The sequence below is a fragment of the Falco naumanni genome, chromosome 8 (genome assembly GCF_017639655.2).
Source record: "Falco naumanni isolate bFalNau1 chromosome 8, bFalNau1.pat, whole genome shotgun sequence".
Lineage (NCBI taxonomy): Eukaryota > Metazoa > Chordata > Aves > Falconiformes > Falconidae > Falco > Falco naumanni.
In genome coordinates, this window is record NC_054061.1 from 28,874,767 (window position 1) to 28,898,294 (window position 23,528).

At 42.9% G+C, this 23,528-nt stretch overlaps 1 protein-coding gene across 1 annotated transcript in view; it reads right to left on the reverse strand.

Moving 5' to 3' along the window:
* THSD7B (thrombospondin type 1 domain containing 7B) overlaps nucleotides 1-23,528 on the reverse strand; it is a 269,552-nt gene that overhangs the window by 89,516 nt on the left and 156,508 nt on the right. Inside the window, exons 13-14 of the mRNA XM_040604804.1 lie at nucleotides 13,810-14,004; nucleotides 9,338-9,601 (exon numbers count right to left, since the gene is read on the reverse strand). Coding sequence (XP_040460738.1) covers nucleotides 9,338-9,601; nucleotides 13,810-14,004 — 459 coding nt within the window. The remainder of the gene's footprint in view (nucleotides 1-9,337; nucleotides 9,602-13,809; nucleotides 14,005-23,528) is intronic.

Sequence of the window (23,528 nt, forward strand, 5' to 3'; positions counted from 1 at the left end):
ATATTGTGGGATATTAGAAGTTTTGCAAATCAGGCTCTCAATAATTTAATTTACACCATCCTTGTTTGGAAACCTTGGAGGACAGAGAGAATTCAAACTATATCTCAGACCCAGGAACAGACCAAGCTGAGATAAATTCTCAGTTACTCACCATTATCATTATGATAATCCTCAGAGAAGACAGAGCTGGTTGAATTTTATCCACGTTTCCTAATTCAGACTCATTTCCTCAAATTTTCTAAATTCTGCTGTTGCTATGTCTCTGAGTTGGTCTCCCGAACGCTTTGATCAAGCAGACTACATCAAGCACGTAAAAGATATTCACTACACCCCCATCTCCCCCTGTCACGCTAACTCTATCACTGTATGCAGTGCTCCAGCAAACCTACTGCTGCTCAGGCAAGTACAGCTCATTTTATTCAGACACTGGCCTATGTGCAAAACCTGGAATTTTTCTTTTTGTAGGACTCTTGTTCCATATAAGAAGAAACACATGATGTTGCTTCTGAAGATATTCAGAATATGTCAGATATGAAACCCTTCAACTCTCACTAAAATCCACTAAAACAGCTACTATGTCCAGCTGCCACAGGGCTCCTCCCCAGTGGTAAAGACATGAAACTATGACCTTCCACTTAAAAATTATTTGTCGTCCATTTATTTGCCTGAAAGTCCTGCTAACCAGAGCCATATAAAAGGCAATCAGGTTAAAAAACAATGCAAAAAAACCCACATAAGACGTGAGAGGAATCCTATGAACTACTGCCAGTACCTAGTATGCCACTTCCCAGTACACCTGCACACCTCAAAGGGATCACGAAGTCCTCCATGAGCAGGAAAAGAGGTCTTAACACTGGAGTACATAATTCATGAAAAGGCTTAGGGTAAAATGGTATTTCTTCATACTTCCAACATAACATATTAAAAAGAATGACATAGGGAGAGAAAAATGTTAATTCTAAATCTATCTTTGTATGGTAACATTTTATTAGAGCCTTGCTTCATAACAGGCTTTATTTGTGAAAAATGTGTTATTAAGGCCGAAGAGATGGGCCACATTTCAAAGAGATGCTCTCATTGTAGCCTACTGCAGGAATCGGGGCAGTAGATGGCCCAGTGCATTAACTTGCTATCAAAGCTGTCCTAAACCTCTGATAGACTACTTCTACACCGAGTTACTATTTCTACACTAAAAACATTCCCAGCTCCCATGGAAAAGCTTTAATCAACCTGTCAAAACCAGAGAAAAACTGACTGAGGCTAATAATAGAAACAAAAGGCATGGATGAGAGCAAGGGTGGGGAGAGGTGGTCCGGCAAGTGGAGGCTGACGGTAATCGTTAAACACAAAAAAACCTGTTTGAGGTTAGTAAAAAATCATTCCTTCGCATAGTCTGGTACTGCCACCTCTTCAAAAGGGTCATTTTATGGAATGCAGCAAAAAACATAAAAAAAATTTGGGCAAAAAGACATGTTATGAAAGATTGATATTTAGAGCCAAGGAGTAAGAACAGACAGACTACGACTAAATGCATCACCTACAGAGCATGCTGCTCAAATAGCTAATCCTCTAAATATTTCCTCGTAAGATGCATGTTTGCTTTCTGTAAGAATATAAAGATCTAGAAGAATGTGCATTTCTACGTACTAATGTCTCAAAGGAAGCCTTAACTTGCTTTAAACAAACTTACAGACAGTGTGACCCATTCAAAAGTAACTTTTTTGATGGCTGTTTACCTTCGATTATGTTGCCAGAAAACAGAACAGCAATGTCTGAACGGTTGTCTTGCGATCCAATTTAATTTGAGAGGACTTTTAAAATCCAGGAAGGGAACTGTGGCCAAATTGTCTTATGGCAAACAGATTTGGGAAAAAAAAGGAAAGGACAAGATAGGGAATAAATCAATGTTCTTTGAGCATTGTTATGAGACCAATATGTAAAAATCCTATAGTCAAACAAGAAATGGAGAGCAGGTCATTTACAGGCTCTGTTTCTGTGCTTACAGCTCCCCTGGCACCTACAGCTGTAATTAAGAGCATCACCGCACAGCCAAGGAGATGTATAGAAAAGTGGGAGAGAGGTCCAGAGGAGAACCCAGCCAGGATTTCGGGGCTAAATTTAGAAGCTATTTAGCTCTGAGACAGAAGAAAACTAGTCAAAGGTGACAGCGATGAGGCTTTGACGAGTTCTGAAGGGGGGACATGAGGGTAGGACAGCCTCGCCTGCAGCTGGCAACCAGCCACCCACAATCCAAATGCAACCTTAATTCCCATGCCAAGGGATGGAAGAGGCAGAAAATAAGGTGAATTTTTAGTTGAACTTTTTTCGTCAAGCACTCCTTGAAAAGCTTTGCTCTGATAAGTAATTCTAGGACATAATTTTTCTGTAATAAAAAGGCTACAGAGGGATATTTTGCTGGTTTTAGCTGGAATAGAGTTAATTTTCTTCATAGCAGCTCGTACGGGGCTCTGTTTTGGCTTGATGCTGGGAAGTGTTGCTAACCCAGGGCTGTTCCGTTCCTGCTGAGCAGCGCCCACCCAGAGCCCAGGGCTTTTCTGCCCCTCACCCACCCCACCAGCGAGGGGGCTGGGGCCGCACAGGGAGCTGGGAGGGGACGCAGCCGGGACAGCTGACCCCAGCTGACCCAAGGGACATCCCATCCCAGACGGCATCGGGGTCAGCATATACAGCTGGGGGAAGGAGGAGGGGGATGTTCAGAGTGGTGGTGTTTGCCTTCCCCAGTAACGGAGCTCTGCTTTCCCAGGGATGGCTGGGAAACGGTGAATGAATTCCTTGGTTTACTTTGCTTGCACATGCAGCTTTTGCTTTACTTATTACACTGTTTTTATCTCAACACACAAGTTTTTTTCACTTTTACTCTTCCGATTCTCTCCCTCATCCCACTGAGGGGGAGTGAACAAGTAGCTGCCTGGGGCTGAGTTGCTGGCTGGAGTTAAACCACAACAGATACACCAGAGATATGCAGGGGAAACCAAAGAGAAAAACAAGAGTATCACAATATTTAATTAAACCAAAATGCTAAAAGAAGGGTGGAAGAATCTGAACATGGGGTCTACATGTTATCATTAACTGCTGGTGCTAAGACCACCTACTACTCCCACACTTTTAGGGAGGAGGACGCATCCCGAGGCTGTCACGTGTGGGGTCTGGAGCTAGGAAGAGGACAGTCTAGGCAGGGTTGCCCATTTTTCTTGTAAAAGAAAAGAGGCTATCAAGAAAGAGGCCTCCAAAAATGTGGCCTCATCCATAAGAAGTTTGTAAGATGCTGTTTATGGAAGAAACCACTTAAAACTAAAACTAGTTGGATTCTGGAATTAATGGTTTGTGCTAAAAACTGAAATTTCAACACAAGATTTCACTTAGGCTAAGAATGAAATCAAATACTTGGGAATATTTTCAAAAACACAGGTGAAGCTTCTGTTCAGAAAAGTTTGTTTCTGAAGATTTTTCAAGACAAAATCAGAGATTTCTGCAACAATTTTATTCTTCAAATAAAATCTGCCAGATATGGAAAAATGTATACTAAAGTAGTTGCTAGAATATAAATACTTTCAAAAGTAAACAGGCGTTTATTCAACATAGCTTTTTGAACTTTTTTACCAAAATTGTTACCTTGTAGGAAAGGTAAGTTTGCTATAAATCCAGAATAGACTTGGGTCACATTTCTTTAGCCTACTAAGCTCTCCTTGTAATTTTTTTTGAGCTACACAAATATCATCTTGCAGAACAATTATTAAAATCTAGTGATTAAAAGCTACCTGAAAATAGCTCATTTTCTCCTGAAATGACAGTACAGGGATTCACACGCCACAGGGTTTCAGCTCGTCATGGTGTTAACTCACAGGTAGGTCATGCAATGCCTATCAAGCTAGCGGCCAGGATTTTCACAGAAGAGAGCACAAACCCCAGAGGAACAGCCCGGAAGAAATACTGCACTACTCTGGGCTGACCTTTCAGAAAAACTTCATGGGACTTGACACTACCTTATTTTCAGCTGTAAGAGTTGAAATTCCTGATCCATGACCTTTGCATACTGTCCTAAATTTCTCAACACTGGGGACAGGGCTGAGCAGGACAGAAGCAGCACTGTCACTGCTGGCACAGGCTGCCCTGATGTGCCTGGGAGCAGGGAAAATAGCCCCACCAACCACAAAACCAATGAGTTTTCACATCACCAAAATTTTTAACTCCTCCTGGTGCATCTGTTTGCTAATCCCACCTGTTCAGGATAAAAGCTGACATTTTCAAGGAGTGACCTTGCCGGCAGCATTCCCAGGAGCACTGTTATGTCAACCTGATTGGGAGGAACAAAGTGACACCCTTACATCACCAGGTGCCAGGGAACCCTGTGAGCAAACCCAGTCTTCTTTGATTTGTCCACCCACAACTAAACCACGTACGACAGAACAGCCCACTGTTGAGAATAAGGATGTATATGAGCATCCCTGCTGTGCTCTTCATAAATTTAGAGATAATTAAAGCTTTTTAAGGTGACTGTAGGTCGAAGCTAACCGCTCTGTGATTTAAAGCCAAGATCTATTTGTCTGTTGTGTCTTTCTTCCAGGTTCCTGTTGTTGTAAGCACAGTAGAATTTGAATAGTATAAGTTCTCTTCACAAACTCCTGCTTTCCATAAATTGCCCATTGAATCAAAAGCAGAACCTCTGTGCAAGAAATCTCCAGCCTTTGATTTGGAACAGATGAGGCACCCTATGTTCCTCTAAGATTAAAAAAAAAACACCTCTTGGCATACCACACAAGAAAGAGGCACAAAAGAACTACATGAAATAATTGAAAACAAAGGAGGTGGAAATTAAAAAATAGTACAAGAAACTCAGCTGACAGATTGAGAAGTGGATGAACTGAAATTAAGAGAACAATTTGATGTCCAAAGAGGATGTTCCAAACACCAGCCAGAGAATGGAGACCCTCTGGATGAGCAGTGAGCTGAAAGCAATATAAGCCAGTCTTCTAATGGAAAGGCAAATTGAGGAAAACTATCAATTACATTTTTGTAGCGTAATTAGTTACATCTATCCATAATTTCATACATGCATTTCCAAATTAAAGGAAGAAAAAGGAGAGTAAACCAAATCCAGGGAAATGGAATTAGCTCAATTGGGAAAATGCAGGTCACTCATTTCTTGAGCTAATTGAATGGGTCATCCAAGGAAAACGACACCACCACTACAATAAAGCAGTAGACTAATCACAAAAGTCAGTCATGGAAAGCACTGTCCTGCAAAAGAAAATTTGAGGAAACAAAGGGAAGTCAGAAGAGCTGAAACAAATAACAAGAAATCAGTTACCCTCATACCTCTAAAAGCAAGAGCAACGCCTAGATACCACAGTGGTTGGCATTCAGTATAGAATCATATCACCAATGAATCATTTAGGTTGGAAAAGAACTTTCAGTTCAAGTCCAACCATTAACCCAGCACTGCCAAGGCCACCACTAAACCGTGCCCCTAAACACCACATCTGCGTGGTTTCTGAACACCTCCAGGGATGGGATTCCACCGCCTCCCCGGGCAGCCTGTCCCAGGGCTTGACCACCCCTTCGGGGAAGAAACTTTCCCCAGTCTCCAACCTCAACCTCCCCCGGGGCAACCCGAGGCCGGTCCCCCCTGCCCTGTGGCTCGTTCCCCGGGAGAAGAGCCCGACCCCCCCTGCCCACAGCCCCTGCCGGGCAGTCGAGGGGGCGATAAGGTCTCCCCTCAGCCTCCCCCTCTCCGGGCCAAACCCCCCCGGCTCCCCCGGCCGCTCCTCACCAGCCTCGTGCCCCAGCCCCTTCCCCAGCCCCCTGCCCGGCTCTGGGCACGCTCCAGCCCCCCACGTCCCCCCCGGCGCTGAGGGGCCCGCACCTGGCACAGGGGCCGAGGGGCGGCCGCGCCGGGGCCCGGCACCGGGGCCATACTCCGCTGCACTCAGCGCCGCTCCTCGGGCTCAGCCGTCCGGCCGGGCTCGTACCCCACACAAAACGCGCCCGCCCCAGCCACGGCGGCCGGTTCCTCCAGGAGATGCTGCGGGAGACCCTGGCAAAGGCTTTACGAAGGCCCAGGCGCACCCCCCCAGCCCCCCCCGCGCCCGCTGAGGGACTCTCCCTGTCACAGGAGGAGATCGGGGTCCCCGGCAGGACCCGCCCCCCATAACCCCGCGCCGGCTGGGCCGGATCCCCCGGCTGTCCCGCACGTGCCGCGGGATGGCACTCGGGGGGCTCTGCCCCGGCACCTGCCCCGGCACCGAGGTCAGGCTGACAGGCCTGCGGCTCCCCGGATCCCCCCTCCCGCCGGTGGGGTCACCCTGGCTGACCCCCAGCCTGCCGGGACCCCCCGGTGAGCCGGGGCTGCTGGTAAATGGCTGGCGGCGGCGGGGTGAGCGCTCACCCAGCTCCCTCAGCACCCTCGTGGGGGTCCCATCCGGCCCCACAGACCTGTGTGTGTCCGAGGGGTGCAGCCGGCCGCTGGCCATTTCTCCTGGGGTTATGGGGGCTTCATCCTGCTCCCCGTCCCTGCCTTCCTGCTCAGGGGGCTGAGTGCCCTGAGGGCAACTGGTCTCGCTATAAAAGACTGAGGAAAGAAAACACCGAGTGCCTCAGCCTTTTCCTCATCCTTTGTGGCAATATTCCCCACCACTTCCAACAGAAGATGCAGATTATCCTTGGTCCTCCTTGTTTCTAATTTATTTGTAAAACCACTTTTTGTTACTTTTTATGGCAGTGGCCAGCCTGAGCTCTAGCTGGGTTTTCATCTCTCTAATCTTAGCCCTGCATAACCTTGCGGTATCCTTATAGCCCTCCAGCGTTGCCTGCCCCTTCTTCCAAAGGCCATAAACTCTCCTTTTGCCCCCAGTTCCAGCCAAAGCTCTGTTCAGCCAGGCCGGTCTTCTTCCCTGCTGGCTCATCTTCTGGTGCATGGGGACACCCTGCTCTGATGCCTTCAAGATTTCCTTCCTGAAGAATATCCAGCCTTCCTGGACCCCTTGGCCCTTCAGAACTATCTCCCAAGGGACTCTGTCAAGCAAATATACAAGGCAATGGCTTAATTAGCCATAAATATGGTCAGCTAGCAAATGTCAAAAGGTCGCCTGATACCAATTGTGAACAAGACAAACTGAGCTGCTTAAAAAAACCTGTCATGAATAATTTCTCAGGGCTTAGCAATTCTGCATGCCTCTGTAATTTGCTCTTCTCTATTATGGTTGAATAACATTCTGCTAATTATTAATTGGATAATGATTTGTTTCTACCACTAATTCAATAATGTGTTCAGAAGTGCATTTTGAAAGCTCCCAGCTCTAGAGACCGTAAATAAAGGTTGCTCTAGTTGGAAGGCAGGTCCCAAGTGATGGAAGTGCAGCCTACGGAGCTTTCTTCCCACTTTTGAGCACTCTACAACTGAAGTCCCCAAAATAGCCGTGTCCTCTGGAGACCAAGGCAATGCTGCTTTCCCACTCGCCTTACAGGAAACAGATGACGTTCAACACTGGGTAGTAATTAGGAGCTTATACACCCTGGGTATTAAACAGGGGTCTGGCTGGAGATTAATAGTTCACCCTTAGGGAAACTCTTACGGGGCCTCCAGAAGGTAGAAACATCTTACCCCTCCTTTATATCCCACTTCCAAACCTGAAGGTCTTCAGAGGACTCTGTAAACACAGTGCAGAAGGAAGAGCATATGATAGTGCTCTCCTGTACAGTACTGACCGCCCCTCTGGCCTCTGACAATGGGTCCTGTACCAACGCTGTGTTGCAATCATTTCTGCTCAGATAAAAATCTGAAGACCAGAAAGCCAACAATAATCCCCCTTGAGCTACCACTCCCTACCACCTCCCTAAGATAAGCTGGACCATTAAAAATGCCACATAAATATCACAGACAGAAGACAAGCTTCAAGGTTATTCAGAAAAGCCCCACGCATAGACAGCCTCCTCTTTTAAAAGTGATAAAAACACTGAGTTTTTCAAAAGAGAAAGTCACAGTACAGGCAAACCCACCTTTCAAAACCCAATGGCTCCCTTTTTGTAGAAGAAAAGGTAATGTTGTGGGAGAAAGGTATAGCATTCCTCCTTCATGGGCCACAGAGGCATAATCAATTGCTACAAAAGCATATTGTTGAAACACAAACCACGAAAAGCTGCTTTATGAATCCATGCAGCCAGCTGGAACAGCCATCAACAGCTGCGAGAGGAATTCACTCCAGGACTGAATCACTTCATTAGAGTGGTTTTCTTTCCTTTTATTACACATGACTCAGGCTGCTGATCCTCATCCTGAAGACCCTCCACAGAGCACCCCCAATTCTTTCTCTGTTCCCTTATATACCCAGGAACATTAATGGTTCCCTCTGTATTGCTTAATCTCCTCCTGAGACATCATTTCTCCCTCTCTCATCATATAGCTCACCAGCAGTCTTCCAACGTACTGCATCACATTGTGCACTGTCCTAAGTTTTTGAGTGCAAGTCGGAGGCAGTATAGAGGTATAGAATTTGCTCCTAAGATTAGGACTTCTGTGAACTGATTTAGCATAATGATTGTGATGAACTACAAATCACGAAACAGTGAGAAAATAGCCAGATGGAATGACATTTCCTGCTTGCTCTACTTATTCTGCTTTTTTTTCTGTGTGATATAGGCTACTTGATAATATGTGAAATGTAAGTGGACAGAACCACAGCCCAGAACCCCAGCAAGCAGTGACACTGGAATACACACTGTTTACCAATTTGAGCTTGAGACTGGCACAAAACTACAAGGAGGCAGCCACTGGTTGCTTAAGTCATGTGTACTTGTTCTGAGTGACTGCAGGTGACATCACAGGGGGGTTGCAATTAATACAATTATCTCAAGAAGATTCCTTATCTCTTCATTGAAAATAACTGTATGAACCTCCAAATGTACTGAAAAGGAATAAAAAACTCAAACAAGTAAAAGCTGAAGTAGGAGATATCATCAAACAAAATGGCAATTGGAATATAACTTCTCCTATGCTTATGTTTTTATGGGATTTTCAGACAAATAAAAAAAACCCCCAACCTCTGGTATTTGACAGTGTAGGCAACTTTAGCCCTCTTCTGCTTCATTTCCATTGTAGAAATGCCAGCAGTACCTTATACCGAAGAAAACCTCAGTATTAAGAGCAATAAGAAGATATCTGAAGAACCGTGTTCAGCACTCACAGCAACCTTGTGAAAGCTATTCCAGCATTTAAACAGGTACAGACCTGTTATAGGCTCCAAACAGACCATTGAATGGGTAACTGTGCTCAGCATCAGGGTAATTGATACGTGTTGTGCACTTTTAAAAATATCCTTACCTGAACTGCTACAGCGAGATGGTTCCACAAGTCTGCCGGTCTTATCATAACAGGCAATAGCTTGCAGTCGTACACCCTCACCACACTCCTTGGTGTCTCCATGGGATCGTGTTCCCAACTGTGGCTCGGATGTACCTCCTCCAATAATACAGTCGGACCAATTTCCATGGGGCTGGGAGGTAAATACCTCACACGGGCACTGCTCTGTTTCAACTTGAGGATAAACTTCTGTATTCTGGCATTTGTCTCGCTTTCTGCTTCGCCCTGTTCCAACCACAGAAATCTGTTCGTTAGCTTAACATCTGCTACTTTTGATAACAACATGCCATATTATTTATACTTGCATGAATTCAACACATTAGAACCAAGACAATCTGAATGTTAATATCCAGGAACATTTCCGAAGCGTCTATTAGCTGCTGCCAGTGCTTTGGTGTGCAAGGACAACGTATTTATCTCCAGGGGCAACCAGAGAACTTGGAAATACTGTTTTGATGGGTACAGCAAGGAGCAAAATGCAAAGTCTTACACTAGGAACAGTCTGCCCAGAAAATGCTTTGTAATTTAATATAGTATCTATTTCTCTAATTATCTGATGAACATAAATTGATTGTTTTGTCTCTATTTGCTCGTAATCAATGGTTGCCAGGACAACTTCCAGAAGACTCTACATTAGCCACAACTTCTTCTTTGAGGCTACTTTTCAAATTAGTTAAAGATGCACTCTGCACACAAACCGTGCTTTGAAGAAAACAGAAAAGATAATCCTCAGTAAATTAGTAGGGCTGGAAGGCATTTCAATGGTTATATTTGGGTTTATGTTTTTGTTTGCTCTGTTCCTTCAACAGGTTTTAAAAGGCTCTTTCAGTAGGCGAGTGAAGCAGCAGCATTCAAACAAACCTGTGGTACAGCTCTCCATGCCCTCTTCCTGGAGGACTTCAGACACGAGAAAAGGTCCCAGGTACAAGAAGAAATAATGTAAAGAAGAGAATTCATGCTCCCGGCATCGCCTACAACTGCTCAAGGGAACAAATGTCTGTATACAGCCTCTAAAGATAAAATCAATGCTTTTCTTGGCATGGGTTAGCCAACATGACGTGGAACTACCTTTATATGTTGCCTGAGCTCGGGAATGTCTTTGCATTTCACATCTGCATATCCTCACTAACAAACTGCATCTGTATCCCATCCTCAAAATGCTCCTTGGGGATCTTGGCTGCACTAAAAATACTTCTGCAAAAAGCTTTGATCCCAAAATAAATGTTTTCTTTTTGGTATTGCACACAAATAAGATACTGAAAGCAAAGAACAAGTTATATAACCTAACAACCCTCTTTCTACTCTGAAACCAAGAGTTATTTCGCCACACGTCAGTAAGAGCACAAGTTGGCTGTCATCAATACCTGTCTGCATATAAACATGTACCTCCCAGGAAAAGGGCACTGATTGCAGACCCTTAATACCACTGTCCTTCAAGCCCCAGCTCCTTCAAAATTGTATTTTCAGAGTTCTGGGTAATGGAAAGTTTGCCAGCACAAAGGGATAATAAACACAAAGAAATCAAATAGTGCCAACATCTTTGTATTTGTGTGTGTGTGTATATATATATTTACATTTCTATATATGTGTTTATGAGCAAGTTCAGGTAAAGTATAAGAGGTACAACTCCACATACTTCAAGGAAGGTCTTTTAAAAGGCTTTAAATAGATTGGGAGCTCTCTAGTGGCATTTCCAGCATTTTATGTTTGACGAGCTGACAGAAGCCACCAGTACAGCTGCATGTTCTGCATTGTATTAGTAAGCATGGGAATTTGGGACTTGTCCATGTTTTGCCATAATTACATGAAGCACATCAAACACAGGTAAGGATGCTAATAATCTCACACTTATAAGACACTTTTTTCCAACGTGTTCTGCCATCTGTTTTGCAGGAATCCTCCCTCTAATGAAATTGCTAAGTAAGCCCTACTCTGAGGGCAAAAGTGACATTCATCCCATACTCTTCACAAAGAAGTAGTTTTAGAATTAATGATTGTGATATGTTTATCATCTTCAGAGACAGCTTTAAAAATTACTATTAAAAGCACCATCTCCAAAATTTTCAAGGACATAAATCCTTCAATTAAACAGAATTTTCTTTTTAAAATTAAATTTCTAACAGATATTTTATACTAACAAACAAATATTATATGCATTAAGTATTATCAGGTAGTACATACTGTACATACAAATTATATGAAACATTAAAAATACACCTTTCTACAGAAAATGCATTGTATCCATAGTACAGTGAATTAACTCACTGCATTAATTAACTGGACTTACCTAAAAACCGTGTTTTCATTATAATGACTTTGAATTTTGATATGTTCTGTAATAAGCTTTTCGCTTCTTAAGTAATGACCAATTTCATATGTAGAGTCTATGGTTACTTACCAAGTAAAACTAATAATACTATTAAAAACTGAGTGGGAGCAAGCAAATACTTAGCAAACAGCTAGCTGATTCCCACTAAATGACATTGTTAATGAACTCCTATAATGAAGCTGAAGCATTCACTTGAGCATAGACACACACAGTGACAAACAAGGAGGTTCAATTAATTCATGCATGCTTACAGAAAGGTGAAATACAAATGGATAAAGGACTCTTTCAACATCATGAAATACTTCCCAAAATACCACTTTCCTTAAATCTTTGGACTGAGTTCCTGTGGGTTGAGAGTTCTTCCACACTTGTGCCTAGCTCCAATTTTCAGGAAGTTTTATGCAAATACAGGTCAGTACTAATCTCACCGACTTGCCCTTTTGAAAAGTGGTCAAACCAAACCCCAATGTCTGATTTGGTCCCTCCTCACTGCTCTCTGTGGCGTTGTGCTGTCCCCACCCAAGCACGCCTGGGACACCGGCTGCACATTCACCACTTGCCTTTCAGGACACCTTTGCTGGGTGCAGGCTGAGACCACGAGCTCCTTCCCGGCAGGAGGAAGGGAACCCAGCAAGGTCATATGGGAGAGACCGGTGGTGTTTGGTCACAAATGCGGTGTGGCTGAGGAGATAAGCCATCAAAACCTGAACATCAGAAACCATTTCTGCTCCACTTAATTGAATGGATCTATGTCTGATGTAGAATGCAGTAAGAAAGAGGATAGTAGGTAGGACCATACTGTTTTGTAACTTGCACAGATACCTGCAAAGAAAATTGAGGTTTAAAACTACCTGGAAGTAAGTATTCACTTAATTCTTCCATATTTTCTGTAAGATCAGGCACCTACTATTCTGATAGGGATAGAGGATTTCTACTACTACAAGCACACAGGCACTGATACAGAGAACATTTTAGCATATACTTTTTGGCAGAAACAATAGAGCATTGTATAATAATGATTTTCATGTAAAAAAGAAATCTTTATTCTTTAATAAGTCATACTGATTAACAGCAGCTTGAAGCCATTATGCCTGTATACTGTAATAGTTAGTTACTAAAAACGTGGCTCATTCCAGCAGTAACAAACTGAATATAACAAGATAGCCATGCAGCCAGGTACCAGTGAGTCTAGAAGAAAGGAGCAGTGGTAGCCACCATACTTTGCTGCCATTCAGTTCCCAGGCATTATCGCAGCAGATATTTCTACAGCAACATTAGTATTCTACTCCATAGTAGAAGTCTTTGAAGCTTCACCTCTATTAATGGAGCAACTCAAGCCAGCTACACCATAGCTCTCAAGAACAACACAGAAATATTAAAAGATGTGAGTGTTCAGGATAACAAGAACAGTAAGTTTCTTGTAAACCTTCTGAAAACAGTATGATTCATTTTTATGTGATTTAGCGATGCATGGGGGTGTGGGGGTGTGGGGAAAACAACTCTTAACAAAACAAGCAGTTCCATACTCTTAGTATTACAGAGTTTTAAAGCTTTTCGGTTTGGTCAGCATTCAAATAACATAATAACAAACCACAACGGCAAGTATGGGAGACTGCTCCATAAAATAGTTTGAACTAGAGTGTTCAATGAATATATACAAAAGATCAAATAAAAGTGTTTTAATGATACTGTTTTTTCTTTACTCATGGTATTAATTTGCCCTGTTGAACTATTGGATGCTGCTGAGCGCAAAATTCCCCATTTCAAACTTCATCCAGATTTCAACAGCATTAAACAAAAAATCACACTTTTTTATTCTTGTGTACATATTTGCTGCATGCTTCCCACATTAACAGGTCAGATAAACTTGTACAATGCATAGTCACTGTTCTATTTGGTTTATGTCTAAAAACAGCTTCCTGTCACCAAGTTTTTCTGCACTATTCTCATATTAAAATGTGTGTACATAAAGCAGGCAACGATCAGTATCAGCTCAAAAATCAATTAAGGATGATCGCTGTTCTGTCTGGATTTTCCCAAAACACCAACATCAGTCCACAAGCCACAAGTATCACCATCAAACAAATATTATAAAGGATTATACCTGTGAGTGACCGTCTCCTGCTTCTAGTTGATTCACAGTCAAACGAGCATGCTGTAAATTTAGACCAGTGGGTAAACGTGCAGTCATCTTTGCAGGGAATGAGACACTCCTGTACAAGAGATGGCATAGCTCCTGCCCACCGCATGCAGTCACCAACATCGGCAGAGTCATCGTGCTCTGACAGGCATGTAACGGCTGGAAAGTAAAGTTACAGAAATCTTTATATTCTTATATATATTGTATTATATTGTATTATACTCTATGCAGTCAGTACTTGTGTTCTACGCAAGATTCACTCTCCTGGGTTAACAGGATAAAGCTGATTTATTTTTAGGTCATTATTAATGCATCACTCAAAGATGTGCTAGAAGCTTCACAAAACAATAAAGACACATTCTTATTTGAGCAGTGTGCTGTCTAAATGATGATATAAATTCAATATTCTCAGAGGCAGTCATTTTAAGGGTTGGGGCAACAGTTTAACCCAGGATACACTGTACAACCAAACAAGAAAAGATATAATACTGCGGTTACATGCCATAAAATGTATTTGGTCAAGGCCAGGATTCCCAAGCTGTAATGCAGATGCTACCCATGGAACTGAAAGTGTTTCAAAGTGGAAAAAAAAAAAAAATAAGCGACAGCCTCCTTCTCCAAAACTGCCATCTTTTCCATATTTCAGATGAAGGAAACAAATATCTGAACAGCTTTCCCATACAGAGCGGTGACCTCTGCTCTGTCTGAGCAGCAGATGCTACAGCTAGGTGCTTCTTGCAGCAAGGTATAAACATCAGGTCTGCCCCTCCATATCCCTAAATACTGGGCTACCCCTTGTGCTCTCCTGCTCTTTGGCTTCTGCACTTCACTAGAAGCCTGCTTTTACGGTGCATGATAGCTTGCTATAAGAGGACTGGTGAACAGATCCATTAACAGAAAAAACAAAAAAACAAGTGCTCTGCAACCTGAAGCACCTTCACACATGGGCAGAGGCAGAGCCACTGAGCACATACCGAGCTTTGCCTTCACACACAGCACTATGAAGGCTGCAGCCCATATTCAGATGCAATGCGTTTCGCTGGTCCCTTGGCCAAGAGCTTTACCAGGTCTCTAAGACTGGGCCATGGCAATACAGAACTGCAGGCACGGGGCTGGGGCTGAGGTCTGTGAATTTGGACATAGATGCCTTTGGGGCCAGGCAAGAGTCCAATGGCATTTGCAAGAGCACAGCCCTGGACTTAGATGCACTGATTTCCCCTCAGTTTTATTTTTGGTCAGTTCCCTTTTCCTTCAACAGTCCTGTCTTTTTTTGGAGACTAGTGGTTAATTTTTCAGGGTGGATAATGGCACTGTATAGCCATGATGGAGGACAAAAGTGTTAATGTATAAGTCTGAGTCACAGGAGGCCTATAATAAAACTTGCTAAAGTTTCAGTGAATTAATAATAAGTAATTATAATAAATAAAAATAGCCTGCACATCATGGAGTCTTTCATTTCGTTAATAATAATTATTTCTCAAAAAAATCTCCAAGACTATAGGCTATTTATATCTTATATTGTAGGTTAACCAAACCAAAGATAGGTCATGACTTCATTAAAGTAATAAAGTCAGGGACAGAGTTAGGAACTGAATTTGGGCACCAAGAGTTTAGTCATGTCAGGCTCTGTGATTTCAGCCAAGTCCACACATTGTATCATAAAGCTACAGAAAATGAAATTATTTAATCCAGATTTTATCTAACAACCTGTGATACTATTTTATGGAGATTCCTAAATAATTCAGGTTTCAGAGGCTGCATACATTTTTCCTTGTTGCTAGCGCTTAATGTAACTAGGAGTGCATGAAGAAAAAGGGAAAAATAACTCTGTTTTCTTACAGTTAAAGGATTTACTGGGGTGTAACTTTGTGATGAATACACATGATTCTTGGTTTTTAACTACAGTACTGTATGGGAGCAAGGGATGGGTTGGCAACCACCTGGAAATAAAAAGATACCTTATTAAAATGTAATTAGATTTCTAAGGAAAAAATCAGCATTTTGAAGAGCATGCAAAAGGCAAGCAATTGTTAAAAGTCTCTTTAGACTCAAGTGGCAGTAAATCAGCATATTAATAACTACCTCTACATTGCTGAAAGTTGCCTTTCACTTTCAATCCTCATGACCCTTCCTGGCAGACAGAAACTCGGAGACATTCCCCTTCTCAATTACGAGAGCATGAGGACAGAGGTCACCCCTCTGTACAGGAGAGCGGGGTAATTGCCCTCTTCAGGAAGGTTAAATAAGGAACAGACTCTGATGCCCAAGGTCTGTGTAGCCTTGTTACCTTCAGCAAGGACACCAAAGATTTGGCAACACAAACGTGTCCACATGAAGTATGGCCAAGTGTACGCAAACCATCTTCTCGGCATCGCTACAACCACTAGCACCCACAGGGATGCGAACAATATCCTATGCCGCCAGCCCCATGAAGCAGTATTTGCAATTGCATAATAAACCATCATGTTGCAATGTTTACTACGATCTGACACAAGACCACAATTCATTCCTGACATTTACTAATGGCAACACAATTGATGGAACTTCTAAATATCGATGTTAAAACAGACACTCATGCTGCAATGAGTTATCATCTACTAGCTCCAACTTCTGCACAGAAGTCCTTAATTTTAAGCATACAAATAATTCACTGAGTTCGTTGAGCCTATTTAGATCCTAAAAGTGATGGACATGTAAGGACATATGAGATCAGGGCAAATATTTGACAGAGATCATGGAGCTTAAAGAAATTAGTGGAAATAGTAAACATGGGTAGAGGAAAGTTAAATTAAAACAAGTAATACAGTGGTTTATACACGTACAAACAGGGGACAAGAAGGAATTGAAAAGAAGAAAATATAATGGATAGTCTAGTAAGAGACCTAAGCAGAGGAGAGGAGGAGGAGGCTCTCCTGTGAGGTGACTGAACTGTGCTCCCCAGTCCAAGAGAGACAGGGAACTGCTGGAGAGGGGCCAGCGCGGGCTACGCAGGTGAAGAGGGGACTGGAGCATCCCCCGGCTGGGGAAAGGCTGAGGGAGCTGGGTCCTTCGGCCTGGAGCAGAGGAGGCTGAGAGGGGATCTCATCGATGGCTGCAAACCCCTTCAGGGCGGCCGTCCAGGGGACGGGGCCAGGCTCTTTCCAGGGGTGCCCAGCGACAGGACAAGGGGCGACGGGCACAAACTGCAACACAGCAACTTCCCCCTGAACAGGAGGAAAAACGTCCTTACCTGGAGTGTGCCGGAGCCCTGGCACAGGCTGCCCAGGGAGCCTGCGGGGTCTCCTTCTCCGGAGACATTGCAGACCCGCCTGGACGTGACCCTGTGCAGCCTGCTCCAGGGAACCTGCTCCGGCCGGGGGAAGGGCTGGCTGACCTCCAGAGGCCCTGCCAACCCCCACCTTCTGTGATTCTGTGATTAGGGACAGGCAGGTGACTGAAAACCCAGAATTGCTTCTCTGCTTTACTTCAGGAATTCTTTTAAGTGCAGATCCTGCTAACTCAATCTGTTCTTCCTGACAGAGCAACCAAGCCTCGGTGTCAGCAAGGAGACAAGGCAGCAGCCAAAGAGCAAGGAATCCAAAAAGCTTTTTTTGATGCCTAACATACTGCCTAAAGAACAAACATACTATTTGCTTCCCATTCTCCTGAACTTTTGTGTTTATCAATGCCAGCGATGCTATTACTAAGCTGGTGAGCCCAGGTGAGCACTTCCTTGGTGACCCAACTGGCAGCTGCATCACTTTGCTGGGACAACGGGCAATTCTTGTTTTACATGCACAAAATAAAATGTCAGCCATGAACATCTGGCACCATTACACACCAAAACCCCACACCTCCTCAGGCAGGCCTAAGCAGTTCAGTGCATTTCAGTCATATTAGGAGGCAATTCACTTCCATTCAAGAGTCTGCAAACATCTTCAAAGATGACGCCCGTGCATGACTTCTTCAGTCTTAACTGAATTATCTTTAAAAGCTTGAGCTTAATGCGGCTGTTCTTTACAGCACCCCAGTCATAAGAAATGGCAGGATTTCTGCTACATGCTTACAACTATGCTTGAGGTGAGCAGCATGAACTGCTAAAATAAATTACATAATAAAACAAAAGCCCGTTAGGGCATTTTAATGGATTGGGAAGGGCCAGACAGGAAGCAGCAGAGCTGGCAGACGCACTCCAGCGGTACATTCAGGAGCTCGTCACCTCATTTCTGCCTGCTGCAAACTTACTTCCCAGTTAAGTCAGCTTTAACTTTTAAGAGAAAAATACTTTTAAATACAGGCACTTCTGGAAACAGAACAAGACAAGTTTGTTTTCAGTGGGCCTTCAGGAAGTTAGTAAAATTACTTAGCCTCCATGGTTTCAAACTACTGATTGGTTTGGCTTTTGTGTGGTTTATGTTGCATAAAAAATATTTCCCCATAATCCTCAGTTCTGTCACAACGGTTGTAAATAAACTCAGACCACAAAGCCATTTCTGCTATGTAAATATCTTTTTTTTTTTTTTTTTTTTTTAAGTGGGATACCACGAGAGGGCAAATGCAGTCCATTTGCAACCCTATGCACTGAGAAAAAAAAAATCACATAGTAATGCTAAATTCCTCCTAGACATAAACTCTGATTTCTACCGTCTCTGCAACATTTAAAATGGACACAAACATATGAATAGAAACAGCTAATAACAGAACACTGCCAGATAAAGGGTTTAAATTATAATATTGATTCACACGAAGAGGGGAAATGCAGGATTTCCTTTTGAACTCCCACTATTCTTTCTTATTACCACCAGTCAATGCCACCAAACTGGAATTAAACACTCGGGGCCAAGCTGTGGGACGGCAATTTAATGCAGCTCTGTTGATATAAAACAACGGCTGGCACCAAAAAAAAATAATCTTGTAACAATAAAAACAAGATCATGAACTAAACTGAAATCTAACCGGGTTTAAAATGCTAAACGAAAATACCTTTTTTTTTCAGGGAAGGGCTGGAATTGCTTAACAGTGTGGATACACCTGTTAAAGTGCCAACAAAAGTTAGCAATTAATATGAGCAATGAAAATGGCTCCAGATGTAACTGCTTTGCTTCGAGGCATAAGTCAAGTGTTAAATGTACAGCTTGGGGAGGAAATTCTCCCTTCTGCTGGCACAGGGTCCTGTCAGGATACTGAACAAGGACTTCTAACAGGATATTCAGTACAACAGTCTCTGTCTTCTGGCTCTATATATTTACACTCACAAGTGTATGTTTGTATGCCATCAGCTTAGCATATGGCATGCAGAAGCATATGGAAGCTATATTCTTTAACTACATTTGTCTTAAATTAAAATAGCAGACACTTATTCTATAAACTTTTACATGGCGAAATCAAATGTTTGTATGCTGTCAAATCGCAGAAGTGCTGAACGCATCCTTCGATGATGTTACACCATCACCAAAGCAGCATGTCAGCATCAAACTGGAGTAACTCAAGTGCTCTCAGTAGGCACACGCCTGACGTAAGAGCAACACAGATGGTCCTAACAAAAGGAGTGTTTTGAGAAAGAAATATTATAGGCATAGCACTGCATCCAATAAGGAAAGATAACATAAATATAGTTCCTCTTAAGTAAAAATCCAATTACAGACAGTCTTGGTAATCATATTCATTTGCCAAAGTTATAATCAATTCTCCTTGAAAAATGCATTTCAACAGTTTCCAAAGGGTAAAAAGCTGAAGAGTGAGAATATCAACTACAAACCAGTAAAATTATATTGTACCATGGCACTTCAATTTGGGAAACCTAAATTAGTGGTTTCAAAACTCTGGAATTAAATGTCATTAGAACATATGAAAACAATGACTGATAATTCCAGGAAGGTACACTCAGGCCAAACACTGAAACTGAACCTTTGCAGTAGTGTAAATCAAATGGCTGGACTTAGTGCAGGAACAACAGTGGTGACCTATAAGGCTAGACAAGAGGTCTCATGCACAAGAGACGTATACACAATGATGTAATGATCTCTGGCTTCAAATTCTAAGCATGTATGAAACACCAAAGCCAGCATGTAAAGTCAAAGGAATTATTTTAATGTACCTGTTTACCTTCTCATTGTTCGGAAGAATTCTCATTTTGTGTTGCATAATTACTCTCCTTACCCCTCAATGTAACAAGAAAACCTATCATTTCTCAGACATACCGCTAACAATAAGTGAAAAAGAAGTTCAGGGCTAATACATTAGAGAAAAAAGAAAAAAATAACTTTAAGGATCCAGACATGCTGACTATAAGTACAGTCTCATAAGTCAGGATGACTTCATTTTTTTTCTATATTTATGCTCCTTTACACTTAAAAGTTTCTCCCAAATCCCAGGTGGTACATTTAAGTTGTTCTTGGTATCCTAACACAACCCCTAATTATAGAAGGCCAGAAGCAGACATAAGAACATAAGTGAGTCCAGAGGAGACCACGAAGATGATCAGGGGGCTGGAGCAGCTCTCCTGGGCAGACAGGCTGAGAGAGTTGGGGCTGTTCAGCCTGGAGAAGAGCAGGCTCCGGGGAGACCTTACAGCGGCTTCCAGTGCCTACAGGGGCTGCCAAGAAAGCTGGAGAGGGGCTTCTTACAAGGGCGTGTAGTGATGGGACGAGGGGGGATGGCTTTAAGCTGGAAGAGGATAGGGAAGAAATTCTTTACTGTGAGGATGAGACACTGGACCAGGCTGCCCAGAGCAGCTGTGGGTGCCCCATCCCTGGCAGTATGGGGCTGGGAGCAGCCTGGGCTGAGGGGGGCGGGGGGGTGGGGGGTGGGGGGGGTGGGGGGTGTCCCTGCCCAGGGCAGAGGGCTGGAACTAGATGATCTTTAAGGTCCCTTCTGACCCAAACCATTCCATGATTCTATGATTCTATAATAGAAGACATGACATAAGGCTCTCCTGACACTCATATTTAAGTCTAAGGTCCTGATTCTGTAAGAACATAAACATACACTTCATCACTGTTACAGCCCCCCTTGGATGCAGCAGCTCTCCCTGCAATGAAGTGTGTCTGAAGTCTGAACTTACAGAACGAAACATGAAGATAACCATTAAAAATAAGTCTGATGAAAAGGATAAATGATGCCAGGAAGGACATCGCAGACACAAATCTTGTAAAAATAACTGAAGAAGAGCTGGAACAACTAGTTATGCAGCAAAGAAACCAGCTCTGAGATCACCAGATTCACATTTTGTAATTATTAATGATATTGACAGTAGTGCTAAAGGGCTAACAAATGCCACCGAGCAAACAGAGCACTGAATAAACACAGACCCCAACCAACAGTGCCCTATGAACAAACAAAAGGAGCCTGAGATGAGGTTGGGAAGCAATAAAGATGGTAAATATCAACTGAAAAGATAAAGGAAAGCAACTGAAATGATTTGCATGAAAAGGGTTCAGGGAAGAAAAAGTTGGATACAGAGCATTAGCATGGAGAAGTGACGAACAGGGGAAAGTGGAGAAGTTTGGGATAGAATTAGAAGAGAAGAAAGAAAAGCAAGCAAAACTGTAAAGACCCGTCTCAAGTTAAAGGTCCATGTTTTAGCTGCTCTTTGGGTTGGTTTCTTTCTGCAGCCTTCCCACAATAAGGCATGCACGTGGGGAAAAAAGACAGGTTAATCTAGGCACAGGAGCCTCAGAAGAAACAAAGTCCCAGCTGCAGCTTTCTAGGGGCCAGCATGGTGGGAGGCCACCTCCAGTGCAGGCAGCCATCCCCATGTGCCTGAGCCAGCTGCAGAGCTCCCCTGCGGCTACACGTCCTGGGCATTCACCAGGCAGAAGGGGTAACAAGGTCTGCGCACAGGTCTGCACGCCAGAAGCACACATCCCTCCCACACTGCTCACTCACAGCCTCTCAGCCAGCACCACCGAGCGAGCACCAGATGAGAGCAGGTTGTCTGAAAGGGATTACGTATGTCCAGGGCTGCATATTAAAACCCGTAAAATCAGTGCAGGCTGACCTCTGTCACTTAATGCCTTAAACTGGCCTCACCGCTGTTCCATTTTAAAATAGCTCAGAGTACAATTATCCTGATATTTATAGATGAGGTTATCAGTTATTTGGTTTGGAATATGTGATTAGAAACGCTGTAGGAATTGAGCTGTACATGTCAATTTTTCCAAGCTATGTGACTTGATGTTTTAATCCTTCCTCATCTGTGAACCAAGACTGCCCGCTGTTCAGGGAGAAGTAGCAGAGAAATTCATTGCTATGAAGCCCACTCCTCCCACCCACACACTGAATGCAGAAAACAGGATTGACACATTAATGTCTAGCACTATTTTAATTTTAATACAAGTATTTTCTTATTGCAAGTGGTTCACACTCTGCCTGGCTAGAAAGACAAAATAATATGATTTTTTAATGTTTCAAATTTACTTTGGCCAAAGAATAACTGCAACCTGAATGCTCCTACATTATGCAATCAGTCTAAGGAATCTTTCACAATTTTCCCCTTTTTTTCTAACATTATTATAGATTTTGAATTGCTTTTAATTTCATTTTCTATTAAAAAGAAAATCAATGGACGTACATTAGATGATTAATGATAGAAATTATGCTTCTGCTCCTTTCAGAGAACATAACAAAATACAAAAATATGCTTCCTTTTCTTCATCTTTCTCTGCTCCACAATTACTAAAATTACTCGAGTTCAATTTCTTTGTAGTACCTCTCATAAAGTTATATTTAAGATTAATTATTTATTGCTCAACTTGAAAATAAAACTAAGACATCCTGTTATATATACACACATTGAGACCACAGTAAATAAAGAGAATCAAACATGCCAAATAACACGAGAGAGAAAATGGAAAACAAACACATTTACAGTATTTATAGTACCTCGAGTTGGAAGATCACTTAGCTGATTAAGAAAGCACTGACTTTCTTCTGAAAGCCCTGCCTCAGTTATACATTCACCTGCCAGTGTTTTTAGTGATAGCTGGATGAACTTCAAAACTCCTGCAGCCTGTTTTATTCCAGCCAGGTCCATTTTTTTGCTAGCACCCCATGGTAATCTTCCACAACAGCAGTGGAGAGCTCAACACTACGACCAACACACACAGGGAAGCCAACCTTAGGAAGGTCTCAGAAGACAGTCCTCTAAATTTGTCCAGCCAAATGTCCATTTCAGTCTGCATTTTTTTGGTATTGGATTTGATAAAATTATCCACTTGCATCACCTTTCAGACAACTGGGGATCTGAAAATATTGCATCATGTTGGTTTAGGAAAATACATTTGAAAATCTTGCTCTGGAAGGCAGGCACTCTGCCGTTTCTCTCTATCTATCCCTTAACAGTGAAGCGCCGATGCTGAATCCAGAACTCGCACTACCACACCGACATATTTACAGCTCCCCAACTGTATATTTAAAACGCTATGATCCAAGGTAACACCTAAAGATTTTAATTGTCCCTTCTTCCTCACCTCCCCACTCCCCAGCTCTGGCTCTTCTCATTTTGGCATTCAAAACTCCTCACTGCTCTTGGCTGCTCAGGGAACAGCAGTTAAGCCAATGTGGACATATATGGGCCCTTCAACTGCTTTTCAACTCATCCTGATGTCTCCTGCTCTCACCCGTCCATTCTTCTGCTACCTGAGTTAATTCTGCCATTAATGCCCAAACCGTCCTGCCAGGCATGCTCCAAAGCCTCAGGTAAG